General features: G+C 34.7%; 2 protein-coding genes across 7 annotated transcripts; one reads left to right on the top strand and one right to left on the bottom strand.

Annotated features, from left to right (window-relative positions):
- Window positions 1–3,764: 3,764 nt before the first annotated feature.
- Window positions 3,765–9,000, bottom strand: LOC113106966 (DNA polymerase beta). The gene is made up of 14 exons (XM_026269057.1): window positions 8,807–9,000; window positions 8,337–8,394; window positions 8,175–8,241; window positions 7,989–8,063; window positions 7,808–7,866; window positions 7,679–7,728; window positions 7,556–7,607; window positions 6,819–6,873; window positions 6,666–6,738; window positions 6,508–6,578; window positions 6,333–6,419; window positions 6,193–6,260; window positions 4,850–4,989; window positions 3,765–4,612 (listed from the first exon to the last, which is right to left on the bottom strand). The coding sequence occupies exons 1-14, from the start codon at window positions 8,865–8,867 to the stop codon at window positions 4,518–4,520; spliced, it is 1,011 nt and encodes a 336-aa protein (XP_026124842.1). The 5' UTR covers window positions 8,868–9,000; the 3' UTR covers window positions 3,765–4,517.
- A 2,183-nt stretch (window positions 9,001–11,183) lies between these two features.
- On the top strand, window positions 11,184–19,201 carry vdac3 (voltage-dependent anion channel 3). Of its 6 annotated transcripts, none has more exons than XM_026269058.1 (11): window positions 11,184–11,328; window positions 13,277–13,349; window positions 13,643–13,714; window positions 13,951–14,000; window positions 14,767–14,769; window positions 15,062–15,214; window positions 15,300–15,352; window positions 16,222–16,449; window positions 17,046–17,196; window positions 17,281–17,338; window positions 18,620–19,201. In XM_026269058.1, the coding sequence occupies exons 2-11, from the start codon at window positions 13,280–13,282 to the stop codon at window positions 18,709–18,711; spliced, it is 930 nt and encodes a 309-aa protein (XP_026124843.1). In that variant the 5' UTR covers window positions 11,184–11,328; window positions 13,277–13,279; the 3' UTR covers window positions 18,712–19,201. The 6 variants fall into 6 exon arrangements, with proteins under 6 accessions (XP_026124843.1, XP_026124845.1, XP_026124847.1 ...); XM_026269059.1 differs by having other exon boundaries at window positions 11,219–11,328; window positions 13,235–13,349; XM_026269060.1 differs by lacking the exon at window positions 14,767–14,769.
- Window positions 19,202–19,260: the final 59 nt, after the last annotated feature.

Raw genomic sequence — 19,260 nt, forward strand, 5'->3', positions numbered from 1 at the left:
AGGAATGACACATGCGTCGGTGTACAAAGTCAATTGCGCTGGGTGCAAGATAGGGCCCTATATCTGCTTAACTGTCTATATAGTTTGCATATTCATCAATAATGTGTAATCTGAGATCTGAGGTCTTACATCATAGTATTAATTGATTGAGAAGCGTTACTCGTCATTGGAGAATCCTGGAGTATGACGTGAGCAGAGCTCTGGACATGAGGGGATCCCCAGTATTACAGCACAGCGACGCACAAGCCATGACACAAAGTTACGGAAACTAAACAAGCAAAAGCAATATATGTCTTCCTTAGATGTAATGTTAGTTCTGTACTTCAGCGTTGGGGAAAATCCCATTATAATCTCCTTTATGGTAGAGAATGCTGCTTAATAGGCTACGGGTAACAGCCTTTATACAGTCTATGGTAAAGGCAAAGATGTTTAAATAAACATTCACATTCACACAATCAGCTTTTCCACATGCCCCGAATCCCCGATAATCAAAACTTCTGCTTAGCGCTTGCTCCATTTATGCAGATCAGTTTTTGTAACTGTATTATTTAACCCACCTGTTGCTTTGGTCTTCATCAGAAGCCGCTTGCACCACCTGCTGGTGAGCGACTGACAGGAGATGGAGATCATGTCTCTGTGCTCTACTGCTATTCCTGCAGCTCCCGGATGTGAAAGGGCGAATTATCTGCTGAATTTTAACCACTGAATTTGTGGAAGCGAATTTGGAAAGTGAAATAAAATGGACCGAAATTTGCCTGTCGAATATTATACATCGTATTTTTAAACCGATTGAAAATTTTGGAAGTGAATTCTGGAACGTGAATATGAATTATTGATTTTTTAATTATGAAAAGGTCTGTGAAATATTTTTAATTGAAATATTCACAGCTTAAACGAACAACTATGTTAAATTTCAGGACCTAAAAATGCAATCCTTGGAAATACAAGGCATTAAAATACAAGTACTGTTAATGCAATGCATTATTTTTCAGTTAGTGCTATTCAGCATGCTTTTTTGTTTCAAAGACATTTGTCATTATTTTACTTCCATACACATCAGCATATCCTTTGCTGTGTAACGACACAAAACATGGACTTAATCTGAAATTGAAACTACTTTTATCATGTCCACAACAAGCAGAACTACATAATTTTACACTTGCTTGCAGTACATCAATCCTGCATGAATGACAGGAACTCACACACAAAGGTCCGGTAAGAGAAAGATCAGATCAGTTTTAAATGTAAATGTGCTGCTCTCTCTGGACATCTTCAACTCTGAACCAGAATCTCACAGAAATTTAAACTTTCATACTCAAATGGACATTCATTTGGAAAAACAAAACAAATACAAAGTGTCCTGAAACAAGTCTCATGGCTTTTGTGTGACAGTGTTCACCTGTTATTTTATTGCTCCTTCATCAAGGGAATGCATCGTTTTATCAAATCCCTTAAAACAATCTGTTAAACTACTTTTGGAGGTGTTTGCACCTTATTTAAGTAAACTGCACACGTAATAAAACACGTATCGCTGTTTGAAAGGAGCACGAAGGAGTAAATAGGAGGCAGATATTCAAACAAAAACAGTCTTTAATAAATCCTCAAGGGCAAATAGACAAACACTTCATCTTGGCACAATGTGAGACAGGACAAAGAAACTGTGGAAAGGCTTTAAATATTCAACCAAATGAGGGACTAACAAGTAAACTAACAAGACACAGGTGAACAAATTGACAAATGAATAGTCATCGGTGAACAGGCCAACAAAAAACAACTCTGACAGCATGTGATCTAATCTTGTTATTGTGATGCAGTGCCTTGGTACGATGATATTTAAATGCTTATTTGATGATGAAAACAGAAAGCAATGACATAGAAATTTTCCTGGGAAATATGATTCAACTACGCAAAGTCACCACGGGATTAGTCAAATTAAATAAACCCACAATGAATTATAGTCATCTATAAACAAATCTATGCACCATAAAAATACTAGCACAACTAGCAAACCTGGATTTACTTACACTGTACCACAGCATCTTAACTTAATGTGTTTGAACTGTTGCTCAGTCAGTCTTGAAAAGCACGAAATGTCTATCACCAACATCAAAAGAGATATAGTTATCATTGTGTGACACATAGCTACTGCAGTTTCCCACAATGCAATGCCAGTTGGGCCGATACTTTCTGTCAAATTCCTGTAAGAAAAGACACAATGTTAGGTTCATTGAAACAACTGACCAACTACATCTTATCAAGAAAAAACTTTAATATCAACCGTCTTTATGTAGATAGCAATGTCCAAGTTGTCTTGGTGCATATTCACAGCCAGAAGAGTGCACTGAAGAACCTCCCGCTGCATCTCATCACTCATATCTGCTTTTTTTATATTAATTGATGTTTTCGCCATGGTGAATCTGCAAGTGTAAGCACGGATTTTGTGAAATTTAATTTCAATTTTAAATAACTGTTCTATGTGAATATATGTAAAAAAAATCAAATCTATATTTTCAGCATCATTTCTCCAGTCTTCAGTGTCACATGATCTTCAGAAATAATTCTAATATACTGAGTTAATATACTGCTCAAGAAACATTTTTGATTATTATCAAATGATGAAAATACTTGTGCTGCTTCATACTTTTGTGGAAACTGTGATACATTTAATTTTTTCAGGATTTACAGATGAATAGAAAAAAACATCTTTACTGTCACCTGAATCAATTTAATGCAACCTTGTTGCAAAAAAAGTATTAATTTATTAAATAGTAACTAATAAGTAATATGAATTAATATGAAATAAATAATCTTATACTGACTCCATAATTTTTAGAGATTTTTAACACAATGTCTTACCTTATTAAGTGATGAATTCATTCACAGTGTCTGTGACGCTCAAGCTGTGTTTGATCAAAAGTGATGTAAAATGTGTAACTGGCTCCACCTGTTCTTACCTACATCACTAATTCTCTTACACCTCTCACTTGACAACATTCCTTAAATTAAAAACCACAAGCTGAAGCTGGACATTTGTACAATTGCCCTAAAAGACTACTTTTACTTGATAAAAAAGCCTTAACTATCAATCAGACGACAAAAGGAATGTAATATATTGTGCAACAGGTTTTGCTTTTCAACTTCTTAATGAAGTTAGCGAAGTTGCTTTATTGATCTTAATTGATGTCTTTGCCATGGTTAATCTGTAATCATAAACACAGATTTTATTCAAATAAGCAAGTATGAAATTAAACAGGACCAAAACTGGGGATGAAGTTTTTTTAATGGTCTAACAACTAAAACAACTAATTTGAAGAATTTTCTGCTCACCAAGGTTGCATTAATCTGGCTAACAGTAATATTGTGAAATATTATTTCAATTTAAAATAACTGTTTATTATTCCAATACATAGTAAAATGTATTTGATTCCTGTGTTAATTTCTGATTATTATCAATGTTGAAAGCAGTTGTGTTGCCCAATATTTTTATGGAAACCGTGATTTTTATTTTTAAATGATTTGTATTTTTTTTAATCATCTTTAGTGAATGGAAAGTTCCAAAGAACAGCACTTATTTGCAATAGAAATCTTTTCTGATATTAGAATATCCAGCAATATTAAGACTGAATTGTATCATTCCTGCGTCATTAACATCACAAATTCATACACATGGAGAAACACAAACAACACAAATGGTGTGTGGGACATTTACTCTGAACCGGGTTGTGTAGTATTCAGTCTATTACGGTAAATAAAAACTGTTGAAGTTCTACAATTAGGAACAATATATAATGAAGTACTGAACAGAAAGTAAAACTATTTTTGTGATTTGTAGGACAAGCAGGACTAGATTTTTGAACCCTCACATCAACACCTGGTGAATGATAAGATATCAAACACACAGGAATGAGACACATCACTGAAAATATGCTGTCTGTGTGAATACAGTGCAGTTTCAGGGAATCTGTGATTTTAATCATCTCAGACACAACAAAGTACTGTTTTTGTTTTGATTGATTCAGTGTTTGTTTAATCTTTCATCACGAAGTAGAAAGTATTGACTGAACAATGTAATTCCTTCAAACACATTAATCATTACTCGGGGGGAAAATAAAAACAAAACAACCCCCGCGAAAATACAAACTGTTCTACAATTCAAGCATTTTCACAAAATAAGTCATGGCTTTTGAGTAACAGTGTTTCAGTTCACTTTTCCTGTAAATTTATGGTTGCTACCATATTCTCCCAAACATAATCATAAACATCACCATCCATAACAGTGTTTTCTGCTTACTTCCTCACAAACCTGTAACATCTATTGCCACACTGCGTGCCTGTGACATCATTTCTCATTTATGCATGCCTATTATTATTATTATTATTAAAAAAGCACCAACAGCTACTATTATGTAGCTGCTTTAAAACTTTAAACACAAACACATCTCTCCCTAAATGTCTCTTCTACTATTAAAATGCACTAATATGAGCTACATGAGCATCAGTTTGAGGTTGAATTGTTTTCACTCGCTGCGCTCCTTTGGTTCTCTGTATTTCCACTGGATGTAGTCGAAGATGTCCTTCTCACTGTCCACCAGCAGAGGCTCTCCGGCCACACCTGGACCAGACACAGTCATCACACATGAAACTAGACTTTAGCATGGACAGAAAGTACATTTTCCGGTTGTGGCTAGAGGGGATACAGCTAAACTGGAAGCGAACAATAGATTACACCTACCCCAACCCTAAACACACCCCTAAAATAATGCAAAAACAGTTATTACTGAAAATTACGCTGACAAACTCAGATGTCCAGCACTTCTTCTGTGCTGTGATGTATAACCGTGAGTCTCACCAGTGACACCGAGTGGACGGATGGTGTATTCGTTGAGCGTGAAACCCTTCTCCAGCGCATGAGTCCTCATGTTCTTGTTAAATATGTCACTGCCGGTGAAGTACAGCACACCGCAGTAATACTGATCCTTTGGGATGAGCCTGGAGATCCAGAGAGAGAGAGAAATACATGAGCAATATGCTGGAAATACCTCAAATGTGACCCTGGACCACAAAACCGGTCATATGGTTAAATTTGTCAAAACTGAGATTTATACATCATCTGAAAGATGAATAAATATGCTTTCCAATGATGTATGGTTTGCTAGGAGGACAATATTTGTCTGAAAAAATCTGGAATCTGAGGGTGCAACAAAATCAAAATATTGAGAAAATCATCTTTAAAGTTGTTCAGATGAAGTTCTTAGCAATGCATTTTACTAATCAAAAAATAAGTTTTAATATATTAACTGTAGGAATTTTAGAAAATATATGAATGGAACATGATCTTTATTTAATATCCTAATGATTTTTGGCATTAAAGACATCTATTTAGTAGTGATTATTAGGCTGCTGTCACTTTAAGACCGAATGAATGTAATATACTGACACATATCCAGTTTTCACACACTTGTTTAAGTTCACTTAAGCCATTACCGACTGTTTTATGGGAGATACTCCACACAGTGGATATTTTGACTGCTGTGTTTGTATTTGACAATTCAGTTGCAGTTAATTGATAACGAATTGTGATTAGATGGTAATTTTGTACAATGACAGACTGGGTTACCTCTGATAAAGCTGTTTTTGTGTGACAGAGCATGACTGCTACTCGCTCTGATCACCAAGAAATATGGAAATACGGAATAAAACATGTTGAGAAACTAAAAATAGAGCTGAGATATGGGACTGTCCTGGGAAAAACAGGGCGTCTGGTCACCCTTATCTCAGAAGTAACTTAAACTGCATGCATAATAACCTATTTAATAAAAAAAATATCAAAATAGTCACATCACAAAATCCCTGATCTGTTTAGAAGATGAAAAAACAGAGCTATTATTGTTTACTAAAACCACTAAAAAAAGTGTTTTTGAAAAATTTGAAATACCCATGTTAAATTAAATAAAAAGTTCAAACTTATTTTATTTGCCAACTTTTCTCATTTATGTTTATTTTAAATTGAAGTATTAAAATATCTTTAACTGATGAAACTTATATAAAAATATAAAAACTAAAAAATATATATTAAAAAAACTATATACAAAATTAAAATAAAATATAAAAACTAAAACTAATTTAAAGTTTTCACAAAACCTATAATAGTATATCAACGATGATCACTAGAAAAGAAATAATCAGTTGAACCTGATGTCAATACGGCGGTGAAAACACTCTTCTTCATCTTCCTCTTCTTTCTGCAGCTGACACACACCCTGAGGAAAAGCATGCCTTATTTATTACTCATTATTATTTTCAAATGCAGACTGAGACAGACAGAGACCCACCATAAACTTAGTGTCTCCTTTAGAAAGCGTGTCGGTAATGAAGCCGACGGACTCCAGATGATCCACGACGGCATGAAGGAGTTTGGGCTGTAGGACAGAAATCACAGAAGGAGTTATGAGAGGAAAAAAAACATGCATGCATTAAATCATCCAGCCTTTAAAACTGAACATCCACCTGTTTCTCAGACTGAGAGGTGAAGTCCGGATGGGTCAGGAGTATATCAATATCACCACTCGACTCTGCTCCTGAACATTAACACATGCAATCACAGCACGGTTAGATCATACGAGTGATAACTGACGTCAAATATCTGGATCAGAAGGACTGATAACCTCGTCTGTAGCTGCCGCAGATGGTGCCGATGTACTCGGGGTCCACCACATCCAGCTCCTTCAGTATCAGAGCCTGCAAACATCAGGAAAACACAGTGAGACTTCACAAATCTGTAGAATTCATTCATTAAGATCTCTGAACGAAACTCCAACCTCCATCTTCTGCATTTCTGCACGAGGGATTCTCTTCTCAAACTCTTCAAAGTACCTTTAACAGAGGAAGACAGGAGCATAAAAATGAACAACATCATCCATAAAGAGCAGAATGCATTCTTTAGAAATACATAGAATTCACAAATCAAATATATGTCTAATAGACCAGTTTTTTTTAATGCATGGAAAATGTTTAGAGAAAAACCTAAAAATAAACAAAAAATAAATAAATAAAAATTAAAAAATAATATATATATATATATATATTAGTTTAATAAATACTAAATAAATAATTAAACTGCAATCAATTTCAAATTTATTTTTAAAACGACTAAAATATTTTAAATAAATAAAAAATAAATTGAAATAAATAATTAATTAACAAATATTTAAATATTAGATAATATATAAACATAATTTTTTAAAACAATAGAACCACTAAAAATACAAACTAAATATGTTTTAAATATTATTTTACACATATTTATAAAACTTTAATTTAACAGAATCATATAGCAGAACCCAGCTGAAACATATTTATAATATTAATGTTTTAATACATTAAAATATATATCTGCCTTTTAAATTTAATTATCGAGGTCCCTCACAGGAGGATAATCATATTTGGGGACCTGTAACATCTAAAAGATTGCTCTAGATTAAATATTAGTAATCAAATGATCATAACTGTTGCCGTAAAACAATTCACTAATTCATCTGTTCGAATCCAGACTTACTTTAACCCGATCTGCTGATGATGGTTGAGTTTGTGCTCGATCTTCTTCAGATCTAAAACATTAGGTCAAAATTAAAACACATGCATGTGACAACAAATAATAAATAATAATAACTGTACACACCTTCTAAGTTCCTTACACCTTCATCATAAAACTTCCTGGCTGCAGCAGGACTAAAAAACAAGAGAATGGATGTGAAATGAGTTTCACAACACTATTGTTATTGTTGTCTTGAAATCAAGAGCGTCGTACCCGATCCCAGTCACTCGGGTTAAGAAGTTGATGGAGGAGCTTGTGTCGTCATTGCGAATCTACAGACCACAAACATGTCCCAATCTAGTTTCTCATATGCATGTGCATAAGTTGATCCTTTCATTTGCTTGTCAAAGGTAAAATCAGATATAAAGCATGCATTTCTAACACACTCAAAGACCTTTTCCAGCTTGCGCAGTTTTCCTGTTGTTAAAAACTCGTCGATTTTCTCCGCTATCTTTGCACCAACTCCATCCTGAGAGGAAAAAGTCATTCTTTATTAATAAAGTAGTACTTAAATAAATCAACAAGCAAGTATTACTCACATTTAAGGACATGAATATGAGTAAAAGCTAAAAATCTGTACCAGTTTCTTTGCTTCTGCCCCACTTTTGATCTTCTGGGGGTATTTGGCGATCACAGACGCTGCTTTTCTGCACAGAAAACACCAGAGAGTGTATAAACATGAGTTACGTATATCTAGTTATGATATTATATATTGTATTATTAAACATTAGACGAGTCTTACCTGTAAGCATTGTATTTATGGATGGCTCTGTTGACATTTCTTTCATAATTTGCCAATTCTGAAACGAGAAAGACCATTAAGACTAATAGATTACATATGCTTAGCTGAAAAATATTACTATAAAATGCTGCCAAACAAGCTGGGCTGCTAAACATTTACAAATAAATACAAATATTTAGTAGAAAATAATTGTTAAATATTAATGATTTGTTTATAAATTAAAACTGCGGACTTTTATTTTGTAGACGGAGCACTAATATTGAAACTGTACTCTGAAAGCATGCATTAAAACTGCTCATCGTTGCTGTATAATTTCCAATCGTGTGTAGAGATAGCTCTAATATCCCACTATAGTGAAGTTTCTTGTTTGAAACAGATGTTTTGATTGCAAAAGCGATCTATTTCTATTCATTCGGCGTTTAAAGGTCCGGTTAGCTTAGCCGCATGCTAACGTCATCAGCAAAACTCACCGATGAGAAAATCTGTGATTCCTTCGTTCAGAGTTTCCTGTGGCGCTTTTCTTTTACTCATAGTTGGGAGTTATATAAAATATGTGTGGATAAATGGGTTTATTTGTACTTTCTGTCATTCGAGACCACTGCCCAAAGCTACAGGACAAAGCCTTAGCATTAGCACTGTAGCCACGCAATACGGCGGGGGCGGGGCTTGAAGACCACGCCTACTACGCTTCCGCCGACCAATGAGAGGCATCTATTTAATATTTATATTTACGAACACGCCCCGTCACTGATAAATAAGCCGCTACAAAAAGTACGTTTGGAGTTTTATGAATGTTTTGTTTATATATATGACACCAGTTGATTAAATGACAACAAATGACAAAACTGTTTTTACTTTTATGTATCGTAATAAAGCAATAGCATTCAGCTCGTAGGTGTGATGCGGATATTTTGGGGTACTTTATAGAATTTAACTGACATGATAAAACAAACACTCTTTTTTTAGTTTTTGTGGTTGATGTAGATCTGATCAAAGCAGAACAGCCGTGTAAGATGTAAAAGCACCACTTCTTAGTACTGCAACTACACATCAAAACTATTAAATATAAAGGTTTGCTAATATCTCAATGACAGCATTATGATCAGCACCTTGTTATAGTAGATACTCAACAGTTGTTACTACATGGCAGCAGAAATACTTTTGATTACAAAATCTAGAATTAAATATTCCATCATTTACAGACGGTTCTGAACTTTTAAACAAATCCAACAAATCCTATATGGAAACCAATTTCAGCTACAAAAGAGAAAATGACATAACATTTCACAATTAGGAAATAAAAGGTCATAATAATGAGATAAAGTCAAAATGTTCACATACTAAGCCATAATGGTGAGACAAAAGTAATTTATGAAATAAATAAATAATTATGAGATTAAGTCAGAATCATTACACACTCATTGTGAAAAAAAAAAACTTTTGACAAACAGTCAAAATTTTAACAAAAATGTCAACTTCTTTGTCATGATTTAAACATTTCTAACATAATTATGATTTAGCATGTAATCATGTTGACGTTTTCTCATAATATGTGGCTTTTATCTCATAATTATGACTTTTTTAGTCATAATTATGGCTGATGAATCTAATAATGATCTAACCAAAGCATATTAGCAAAAATTTCATGTATGATTTCTGCCACTAATATGTGTCATATTTAGTCACAAATCTCTTTATAGTGTGAAGCGTTCAAATGCAGTGAACTCAGGAAATGAAAGAGTACCTGCTCCTAACTAATAAATATAAAATAAACAGCTTGATATGAGTTTGTTTTCTCAAAAGTTGACTTTATCCCTTGAGAAGTTTCTGGCCTCCTCGAGAGCGAACGCTCATGGTGTTGGTTTTGACGGGGAGAGACAGCAGCTCAGTTTAATCCAAAATGATGCAATGATGGAAATTATATATGAGGAACACGTTTCTAAAACAGAACTAATCTATCTGAATGTCTGGCTGTCTTTAATTTATGCTTATTTTAATAAACAAACAAAGATTCAAAGTGCATCATTAGAGTAATGAGAGTAATTAATAAAACACAAACAAACTTTAATATTACATAACACTCAAAAGTCCTTAAGAAAGAAAAATATATATTATTTTATTCAGAAAGCATGCATTCAATTTAAATACAAAGACATTTGTAATGTTAGAGTTCTATTTGAAATGCTGTTCTTTTCAACTTCTTTTCACAGTTTCCACAAAAAAAAAAAATGATACAGCAAAACAGTTGTCAACATTGATAATAATCAGAAATGTTTCTTTAGCGGCAAATCAGTGTATTAGAATGATTTCTGAAGATCATGTGACACTAAAAACTGGAGGAATTATGCAGAAAATTCAGCTACGCATCACAGAAATAAATGATCATTTACCATGTATTCACAAAGCAATCAGTTATTTTAAATAATAATAATGTGTCATTTTTGGGGTTAATATAATTGAATATTTTAAAAGTTAAAAGAATTACTACGTTTTATTTATGAGTAAATATAGTTGTATTTTATTATATATATTTATAAGGTCAATATTAATTATTTTACATTCAGATCATAATGCTGTTAATATTCAGAGTTAATGTAATTTACTATAATTTAATATTTCAGAAGTTAATATAATTATTATATTTTATTTGTTTTATAGTATATATCTATATACTTTATATTCAGACCAAAACGCTCTCAATATTCAGCATTAATATAATATAATATAATATAATATAATATAATATAATATAATATAATATAATATAATATAATATAATATAATATAATATAATATAATAATGGAGAAGGCTGCAGATTGCGCATGCGCGGTTCGCGTCCTTTAGAAAAGTCTGCAGATTGCGCGTGCGCGGTGCGCGTCCGTTAGAAAAATCTGCAGATTGCGCGTGCGCGGTGCGCGTCCGTTCCCCTTCAGTCTGTCCTTTCGCGCTGCACAGAAATCCTGTCAGGAACATTGACACACGGCAAACACGGTAAGCCTTTAGAGATTCATCCTCAAAGCATGCTGCACCGAAACATGACTAAATACACCAGAAATACACAAGCGTACAAAGAATCAGCTGCATTTTGCTGAGAGATAATGAGCGCTGCTGTTATGCTGGAGCGGTAACGTTAACGTTAGTTATTCCGACAGTTCACATTCAGGGCCGCAGAGTCGTTATAACAGCATCAAACCGATTGATTATTAAATCACTATCACACACAATCACCTTTTATTCAGAAGACCACGCGTTTTGATTCTCATGCTAGTGCGTTATGCGGCTAATCTGTGTTTTGACACACAACATGTCAGTGTTTCATCAAGGACACTGATTCTCTCTCCGTATGCTCGTGTAACTTTGATTTCAACGGGTTGAATGTGAAACTTGATAAGATTAGAGTTTCACTGATCTGCTTGTTACAATGTAACACGGTTTCTGTGATCGTTATATTATTAGCCGAATAACGGACTGCGTCCCGCCTCTGAGGTAACTGTTAACGGCGCGAAATAAACCCATAAACCCGCGCAAATGAAGCTAATAACGTCACTCTAATTGATACTGATAATTGATCTTGAAGGGATCAAACTGACCGTTAGACGCTATCTGGGCGTTGTGCGTGCGTAACGTCACGTCAGCCACACGCGATGCTGTGAGCCTTGAGCGACTTTATTTCTCTCTTTGTGTGGGTCCGTGTTGGGAATGATCCAAAAACATGATAAAATCCGCTAAAACATGATCTGAATGTTCATGTTTTCCATGTATGTGGTGTTTGTTATATCAGGCGCATATGGAGCTCATTGTGACGTCTGCCATTGTTCTCTGATCTCTCATTGTTTTCTTGTACATTATAAACATTTTATTTTGTTACATTGTTAGGAGTTGGTAACGTTTTTAGCGATTTGTTTCAAATATGTAATATATCAGTAATCAATTGTTGAATTAAATCTATTTTTTTATAGTAGTCACAGTAGCTTACTAAACCATTAGCTAATTAGTTTCTTCTTTGGTTTGAAAAAAAAAAAAAGCTGAAACTCAAGCAGAACTGAATGTGAAGCCATAACTGAAACTGAAGCAGCTTTATTTGATTTTTTTACATTCATAAAGAGTCATAATGCCATATGCAGTGATGTATAACTGTATTATGCATGCATTTGTGATTGGGAGGTTTATTACAGAATTATTGGAAAGGTGATAATATATCTTTTTTTAGATTTTACTAATAAATGGCACCATCTGGTGGGCCTCTAGAGCATAACAACCAAAAAAAGGATAACTTATAGATAACTTAAAATCCACAATATAGTCAGGATGAGGTTGCATTATAAAGGCAGTAAGCTCTTACCACAGATGTTTTGTGATTGTGTGTTCTTCCCACGAGCTCCACTCACTAATGGCCCTCGTGTCTAACGAGGACGTTCACTAAAGTGCAGTGATTTGTTCACGATGGATGAGCATCTGGCACCAGAGTCTGTGAGAGCCGTGCTGCAGTATATGGTGATAAAGAGCAGGTTGATTTTATATAGGCTTTTAAAGCTGGTAATGTAGAGCTGGTCACATGATCTCAATATGGCGATCTAGAATAAAACGTAGCTTTTTTTTAGAAGACCGATAGAGTCCTCATCTCATGCATGCATGCACAACGCATTTCTTAAGAATGAAGCTACATGTGGATGCATGCCGGTGTCAAAGTGTTCAGTGTCCAGGAAAACATGTCCTATTTCGTAACGCCTCACAGTGTCAGTTAAATCTATTTTTAGCTTGTGTGTGTCTGTGGATCGGAGGGAGGCGGATGCGCTCCCATCATCACCTGGGAACGAGGGCAGAGGTTGCCATGGCGACCGCCTCCATCTGATCTCACACACCTGGTGACGCTCATCAACATCACTGTGTTATACAGGTAGACTGATGGTGTGTGTTTGGTTGTGATCTCTGACCCCAGATCATGTCTGAGAAAGGACAGAAGCAGAAAGGAAGCAGTGCGAGCTGCCATCACTGCACGCCAAAGACATGCGGTGAGTGACAGACAGAGAGAAACGGACCAACAACAACCTCACACAGATAGATAGATAGATAGATAGATAGATAGATAGATAGATAGATAGATAGATGGATGGATGGATGGATGGATGGATGGATGGATGGATGGATGGATAGATAGCTGGCTGGCTTTAGCTGCCACTGGACTGTCACAAGGCGTGTGCTGCAGATATTTGTAGACTGTTGTAAACATGTTGCAAATCTTTACATGTACGACCTATGAGCATCAAGCATCTCTAAAGTGTCTCCTTGTGTCTTTTTTGTCCAGCAAACATGGCCGTCCCTCCTGCGTACGCTGACCTCGGCAAATCTGCCAAAGATATCTTCAGCAAAGGATACGGTGAGTGACTTCACATTACTGTAAAACTGTTACAAACATGATCTATTCAGTGTCATTTCATTTCAAGAGAATCAACACAGACCTTCTGACAGATGGATTATGGGTTCAGGTCAAAGGTTACATGACAGAGAAGAGTTCTAGAAGAAAAAGGCATTTGTTTTTCTTCCAAGAGCCTCACAAAATGAAAGTTATCATGTTAATTTAACATTTATGACAAGCTCTTTCTGTTTTCTCAGGCTTCGGAGCTGTTAAGTTGGACCTGAAGACCAAGTCTCAGAGCGGAGTTGTGAGTTGATCTTTTGCTCTCTGTTTCTTCACCGAGTGCCAACAAGTACCACAGTACTTATCAGCCAGTACCATAGTAATATCTGTGTCGTGTGTGTGTGTGTGTGTATGTGTGTGTGTGTCTGTGTCTCTGTGTGTGTGTCGGTGTCTCATTTGTGTGTCTGTCTGTCTCTGTGTGTGTGTGTGTGTATGTGTGTCGGTGTCTTGTGTGTGTGTCCATGTGTGTGTGTGTCTCATTTTTTGTGTCGTGTGTGTGTGTGTGTTTGTGATTGATGTTCTCCAGCGCTGCTCTCATCTGTATCTGGGTCAGAACAGTCCTGTTCCAGACGGTGTTATTTAAGTATTATTAATATACAATTGTAGTTTATATTAATATTTAGATTTTTTTTAAATGTATTAAATTTAATAATTTTTTATAATTTCTGTATTTTGTTTTTAGAATAATTTTACGTAATAATTTTTATAACTCCCACTTTAATTTGAAAGTTTAAGTAATTTTGTTGCATGGTTTTGTCATTTTTATGTTTTTATTTCATGTTTAGTTTTATTTATTTTAATACTTAATATTAAACTTAGTGCAAACTGATTCTTTTTATTTTAGATAACTTCTTCATTTCAAGTATAGAATTTCTCCATGATTTTGGTTTTAGTTGAAGGTAATGATAGTACCCCGGTTCAGAATGAATCTGAATGTCTGTATTGTGTATCTCTTTTCTAACTCGTTTCTTTCTGTCTTTCTTGCGTTCTTTATTGGACGTGGATGTCAGATGGTAAGACTGAGATGTTTCACATGAGAATGTGAGTTTTAGCAGTGACATTGAGGTTTCATGTCTGGCGTCGATGCGTGAGAACGATGTTCCCATAATTCAGCTTAAACCAAATACACACTGGCCTCAATATAGCTATCTGGTTTATAGGTTATGTTCTGGTTTCAGTGTGTTTTTTTACCCCTTCTGGATTATATGCAGATGTATTTCATTAAAAATGTTATTCAATTAAATATATATAATTAATTTAATTCATATATACAATTAATCACTGTGTTTCTCTCTCGTTTCTCAGGATTTCACCGCCGGCGGCTCCAGTAACACAGACACCGGAAAAGCGTCTGGAAACCTGGAGACCAAGTACAAGGTGAAGGATCTGGGCTTGACTTTGAACCAGAAGTGGAACACAGATAATGTTCTGACCACTGAAGTGACTCTGGAAGATCAGGTGAGTCCCGGTCACCAATCCTAACCTTATGCAGAAAGCGTTTAAATGGTTCAATAATGCACTGTATTGTCTTGTTTCTGTGTAGCTGGCCAAAGGTCTGAAGCTGGGACTGGACACTTCAGTCGTGCCCAACACTGGGTATGTCAACACTTGAACTGGACAAAAGATTCAGTTTTGTTATTGAAATAAAAAAAATCACTTTTTTGCATTTTGAAATGTGATAGTTATGAATTGTCGCCATGTTTTGATATATTGAATATTAAATTAAGATTATGAACATGGATTATATTATTCTTTAATAAAAAAAAAGAATAAAATATATTAATACAAATAAAATAATAAAAATCTTAATAAAACTGAAAAACAATAAAATACATCTTAATGATAAAGTTACTTTTTTCGTTATGAAGTAATATTTTGTTAATCCAGGATTATGTATTTTGAAATGTGACCATTGTGAGTTGTTGCTATGTTTTGCTCTATTGAATATTAAATTATTAGAGTTTAAATAAAAAGTAATATTTAAATATTAATAGAAATAAAACTATACAATTATTAATAAAGAAATAACATAATGAACATGGATATTATTATTTAATTGAAATTAATATTAAAAAAATAATAAGTAATAAAATGCATTGATGAAAAAAATTATAATCTTACAAATAAATAAAGAAATAATAAAATAAATGTCTTACTAAAAATAAGTAACTATCTTTTAATAAAAGTTTTATTTTGTTGATTTGCATTGTTTTTTTTTTTAAATGTGACTTGTCACCATGTTTTCTGTATTGAATATTAAATTAGGATAAAATATGAATGTTTTTTTTTAATTAATGATTTTTTTTTTTACAATAAAAATAAGATATTAATAAAATTTAAAAAACAATATTAATAAAATATAATTCAAGTGTGTGTGTGTGTATAATATATATGAAAATCAATTTTAAAACATCAGTAATTTTCTATTGTCAGTTATTGTCACTTCCTCTCTCTGCTCTCTTCAGGAAGAAGAGCGGGAAGCTGAAGACGGGTTATAAGCGTGATTACATGAATGTGGGCTGTGATATAGCCTTCGATCTGTCCGGACCGACGGTTCACGCCGCAGCCGTTCTGGGTTATGAAGGCTGGCTGGCCGGGTATCAGATGGCCTTCGACGTGGCCAAGTCCAAACTGGCCCAGAACAACTTCGCTTTGGGCTACAAGGCAGGAGACTTCCAGCTACACACCAATGTGTGAGGAAACACTCCGGCAACATTCACACTAATAATACCACTCATATATACATTTAGATTTTCATTTCAGTTCAGTTCTGCTCACCAAACCTGCGTTTATTTGACTCAGAGTACAGTCGAATTCAGAAAGATGTTGTCTATTCAAATCTATTTGAATGCATTTTAAAATGTAATTTATTCCTGTGATTTCAAAGCTGAATTTTTGGCATCAAAACTGCAGTCACATGATCCTACAGAAATCATTCTAATAATCTGATTTGCTGCTCAAAAACATTATGATTATGTTGAAATCAGCTGAATTCACCCCCCCCCCCAAAAAATAAATAAATTGTAGTGACTTAGTGTCAACATTGCTAATAATCAGAAATGTTTCTTGAGCAGTAAATCATCATATTAGAATGATTTCTGAAGATCATGTGACACTGAAGACTGAATACACAGAAATAAATTACATTTCAACCTAAACAATTATTTTTACTGTTGTACTTTGGATCACATAAATGCATGTTTGGTGAGTAAGAGACTTTAAATAAACACCTACAGTTCCTTTGACTGTTAGTGTAGTGTTGTGAAGTCGATGGTGTTGTGTGCTGCAGTAATGATGGCACAGAGTTCGGCGGCTCCATCTATCAGAAGGTGAACGGTCAGCTGGAGACGGCGGTGAATCTGGCCTGGACCGCAGGGAGTAACAACACACGCTTTGGCATCGCTGCTAAATACCTGCTAGATAAAGACTCCTCCATCTCTGTGAGCACAGACCATACATCCACATATAACAGCTGACCGCTGTCACTGACTGAGGATGATGAATAACCCTGTGTCTCTCTTCAGGCCAAAGTCAACAACGCTAGTCTGGTCGGAGTGGGATACACACAGAGCCTCCGTCCAGGTGAACAAACACCATCATGTCATTAAAAATCAGACATGCTTTCTTTAGCGAGAGGAGTTAAAGTTTGCTGGCTTAAAAAAATCTTAATGTTTCAAGATTTCACTCAAAGCAAAATATCATTAACATGTTCTTACTGATAAAAAGCAAGTTGTTAACATGATTTAGCATGTTGCTAGTACAATCTAGCACATAATTGGCACGTTTTAGCACATTGCTAACTTGTAGCAAGCATAATTGAACATGTTTCTAAAATGTTCAGCATGTTTTTACATGTTATCAGTATGTTTTAACATGTTAACTTGTTTAAGCATGTTGTTAACATGTTTTATCATGTTATTAGCAATATTTAACATGTTGGTAACTTGTTTTAGCATGTTTCTAGTACGTTTTAACATGTTGCTAGTACAACCTAGCACATTGTTTGCATGTAGCACAATGCTAACTTGTTGCAAGCATAATTTAGCATGTTTCTAACATGTTTTAACACGTTTCTGAAAATTTCAGCATGTTTTAACATGTTAACCTGCAAGCATGTTTTAGCATGTTAGCAATATTTAACATGTTGATAGCATCTTGGCATGTTGCTTACTATGTTTTAGCATGTTGCTAAACTTTTTTAACATGTCGCTAGCATTATTTAACACGTTTTAACTTTTTTTTTTTTTTTTTTTACGTTGGTTACCTGTTTTACCATGTTGCTAGCATGTTTTAATCAATATTTGACACGTTGAAAGCATGTTGCTTAGTATGTGTTAGGAATCTGCTAACAATATTGAACACACTGTATCGTGTTTTACCATGTGGCTAGTGAATGTTTTAACATGTTTTTAGCAATATTTTATGTTTTAACATGTTTTTAGCAATATTTTTTGTTTTAGCATGTTTTAAAATGTTACTAGCAATATTTTGTTTTAACATGTCGATAACCTGGTTTAGCATGTTGCCAGTATGTTTTAGCATATTGTTAGCACAATTTAACATGATAGCATGTTAGTATATTTTAACATGTTGATATTATGTTATATTGCAATATGATTGAAGATGTTGCTAACCTGTTTTTACACGTTGCTAGCATACTTTAACGTGTGATACAGTGGTTTTAACCCGCTCAGTGAAAGCTTGTGGGATTTTTAACAGTTTTGATCATCTGGTTCTTGAAGACTGAACAGTCTGAAGGTCTGAGTGGAGTCTGGTGGCTGTAGCTCCATCTCTTTAGAAGGAGATACAGAAGACAATATAAGAAGTACAAGTGAAGCATAATAAATGCAGTATCTTCCGCAGGTGTGAAACTCACTCTGTCCGCTCTGATCGATGCCAAGAACTTCAATGCTGGAGGACATAAGGTGGGCATGGGCTTCGAGCTGGAGGTGTGATGACGCAGACACACACTGATGGGAAGTAAAGAAACACAGGGAGCTGACGGCACCACTTCAGCCCCTGCAGAAACACACGTCTAATCTGGCCTTAAAACCCTTGTAGAACCAATAAGAAACCGGATCAGCAGTCACATGATTCCTGGCCACACCAATCCTCCATCACCAGCTCACTATTCAACAACAGCTTCCTCTTTAATGTTACACACGTGGCACCATATCATTTCTTTACTGGATAAATATTGTGTTTCTGAACCGTCACACAGGATCTGATGTGTTCATGGGTTTAATGATCGATGAATGTCAAGCCCCTCACGTTCATCGCCCGATGCATAATATTTTATCACAGGTTTGTTGTCTGTGTTTGTGGGCTGGAGTTTTGTTTTTTGTCTTTATCCCCATAAAAAAGTGATTTATGTTAAAAGTGGAGGACTAGAAGAAGAAACTGATGTTGTGGAACTCAATAAAGTGGAATGTTAACTGAATAAAACCTAGTTTATTTTGGATTCATTATTCTTAAAACGCAAACAATGTATTTAAAAAAATGCA

Source organism: Carassius auratus, chromosome 8 (genome assembly GCF_003368295.1).
Source record: "Carassius auratus strain Wakin chromosome 8, ASM336829v1, whole genome shotgun sequence".
NCBI classification, from domain to species: Eukaryota; Metazoa; Chordata; class Actinopteri; order Cypriniformes; family Cyprinidae; genus Carassius; species Carassius auratus.

Excerpts from the sequence above, each read along its gene's own strand:
- LOC113106966 (XM_026269057.1), bottom strand. The coding sequence starts at position 8,867 with ATGAGTAAAAGAAAAGCGCCACAGGAAACTCTGAACGAAGGAATCACA. Across the intron at positions 7,867-7,988 it reads AACTGCGCAAGCTGGAAAAG|ATTCGCAATGACGACACAAG; the intron begins GTCTTTGAGTGT and ends TGTGGTCTGTAG. Across the intron at positions 6,261-6,332 it reads AAGGAGACACTAAGTTTATG|GGTGTGTGTCAGCTGCAGAA; the intron begins GTGGGTCTCTGT and ends GCTTTTCCTCAG.
- vdac3 (XM_026269058.1), top strand. The coding sequence starts at position 13,280 with ATGTCTGAGAAAGGACAGAAGCAGAAAGGAAGCAGTGCGAGCTGCCAT. Across the intron at positions 13,715-13,950 it reads TATCTTCAGCAAAGGATACG|GCTTCGGAGCTGTTAAGTTG; the intron begins GTGAGTGACTTC and ends CTGTTTTCTCAG. Across the intron at positions 17,339-18,619 it reads CACACAGAGCCTCCGTCCAG|GTGTGAAACTCACTCTGTCC; the intron begins GTGAACAAACAC and ends TATCTTCCGCAG.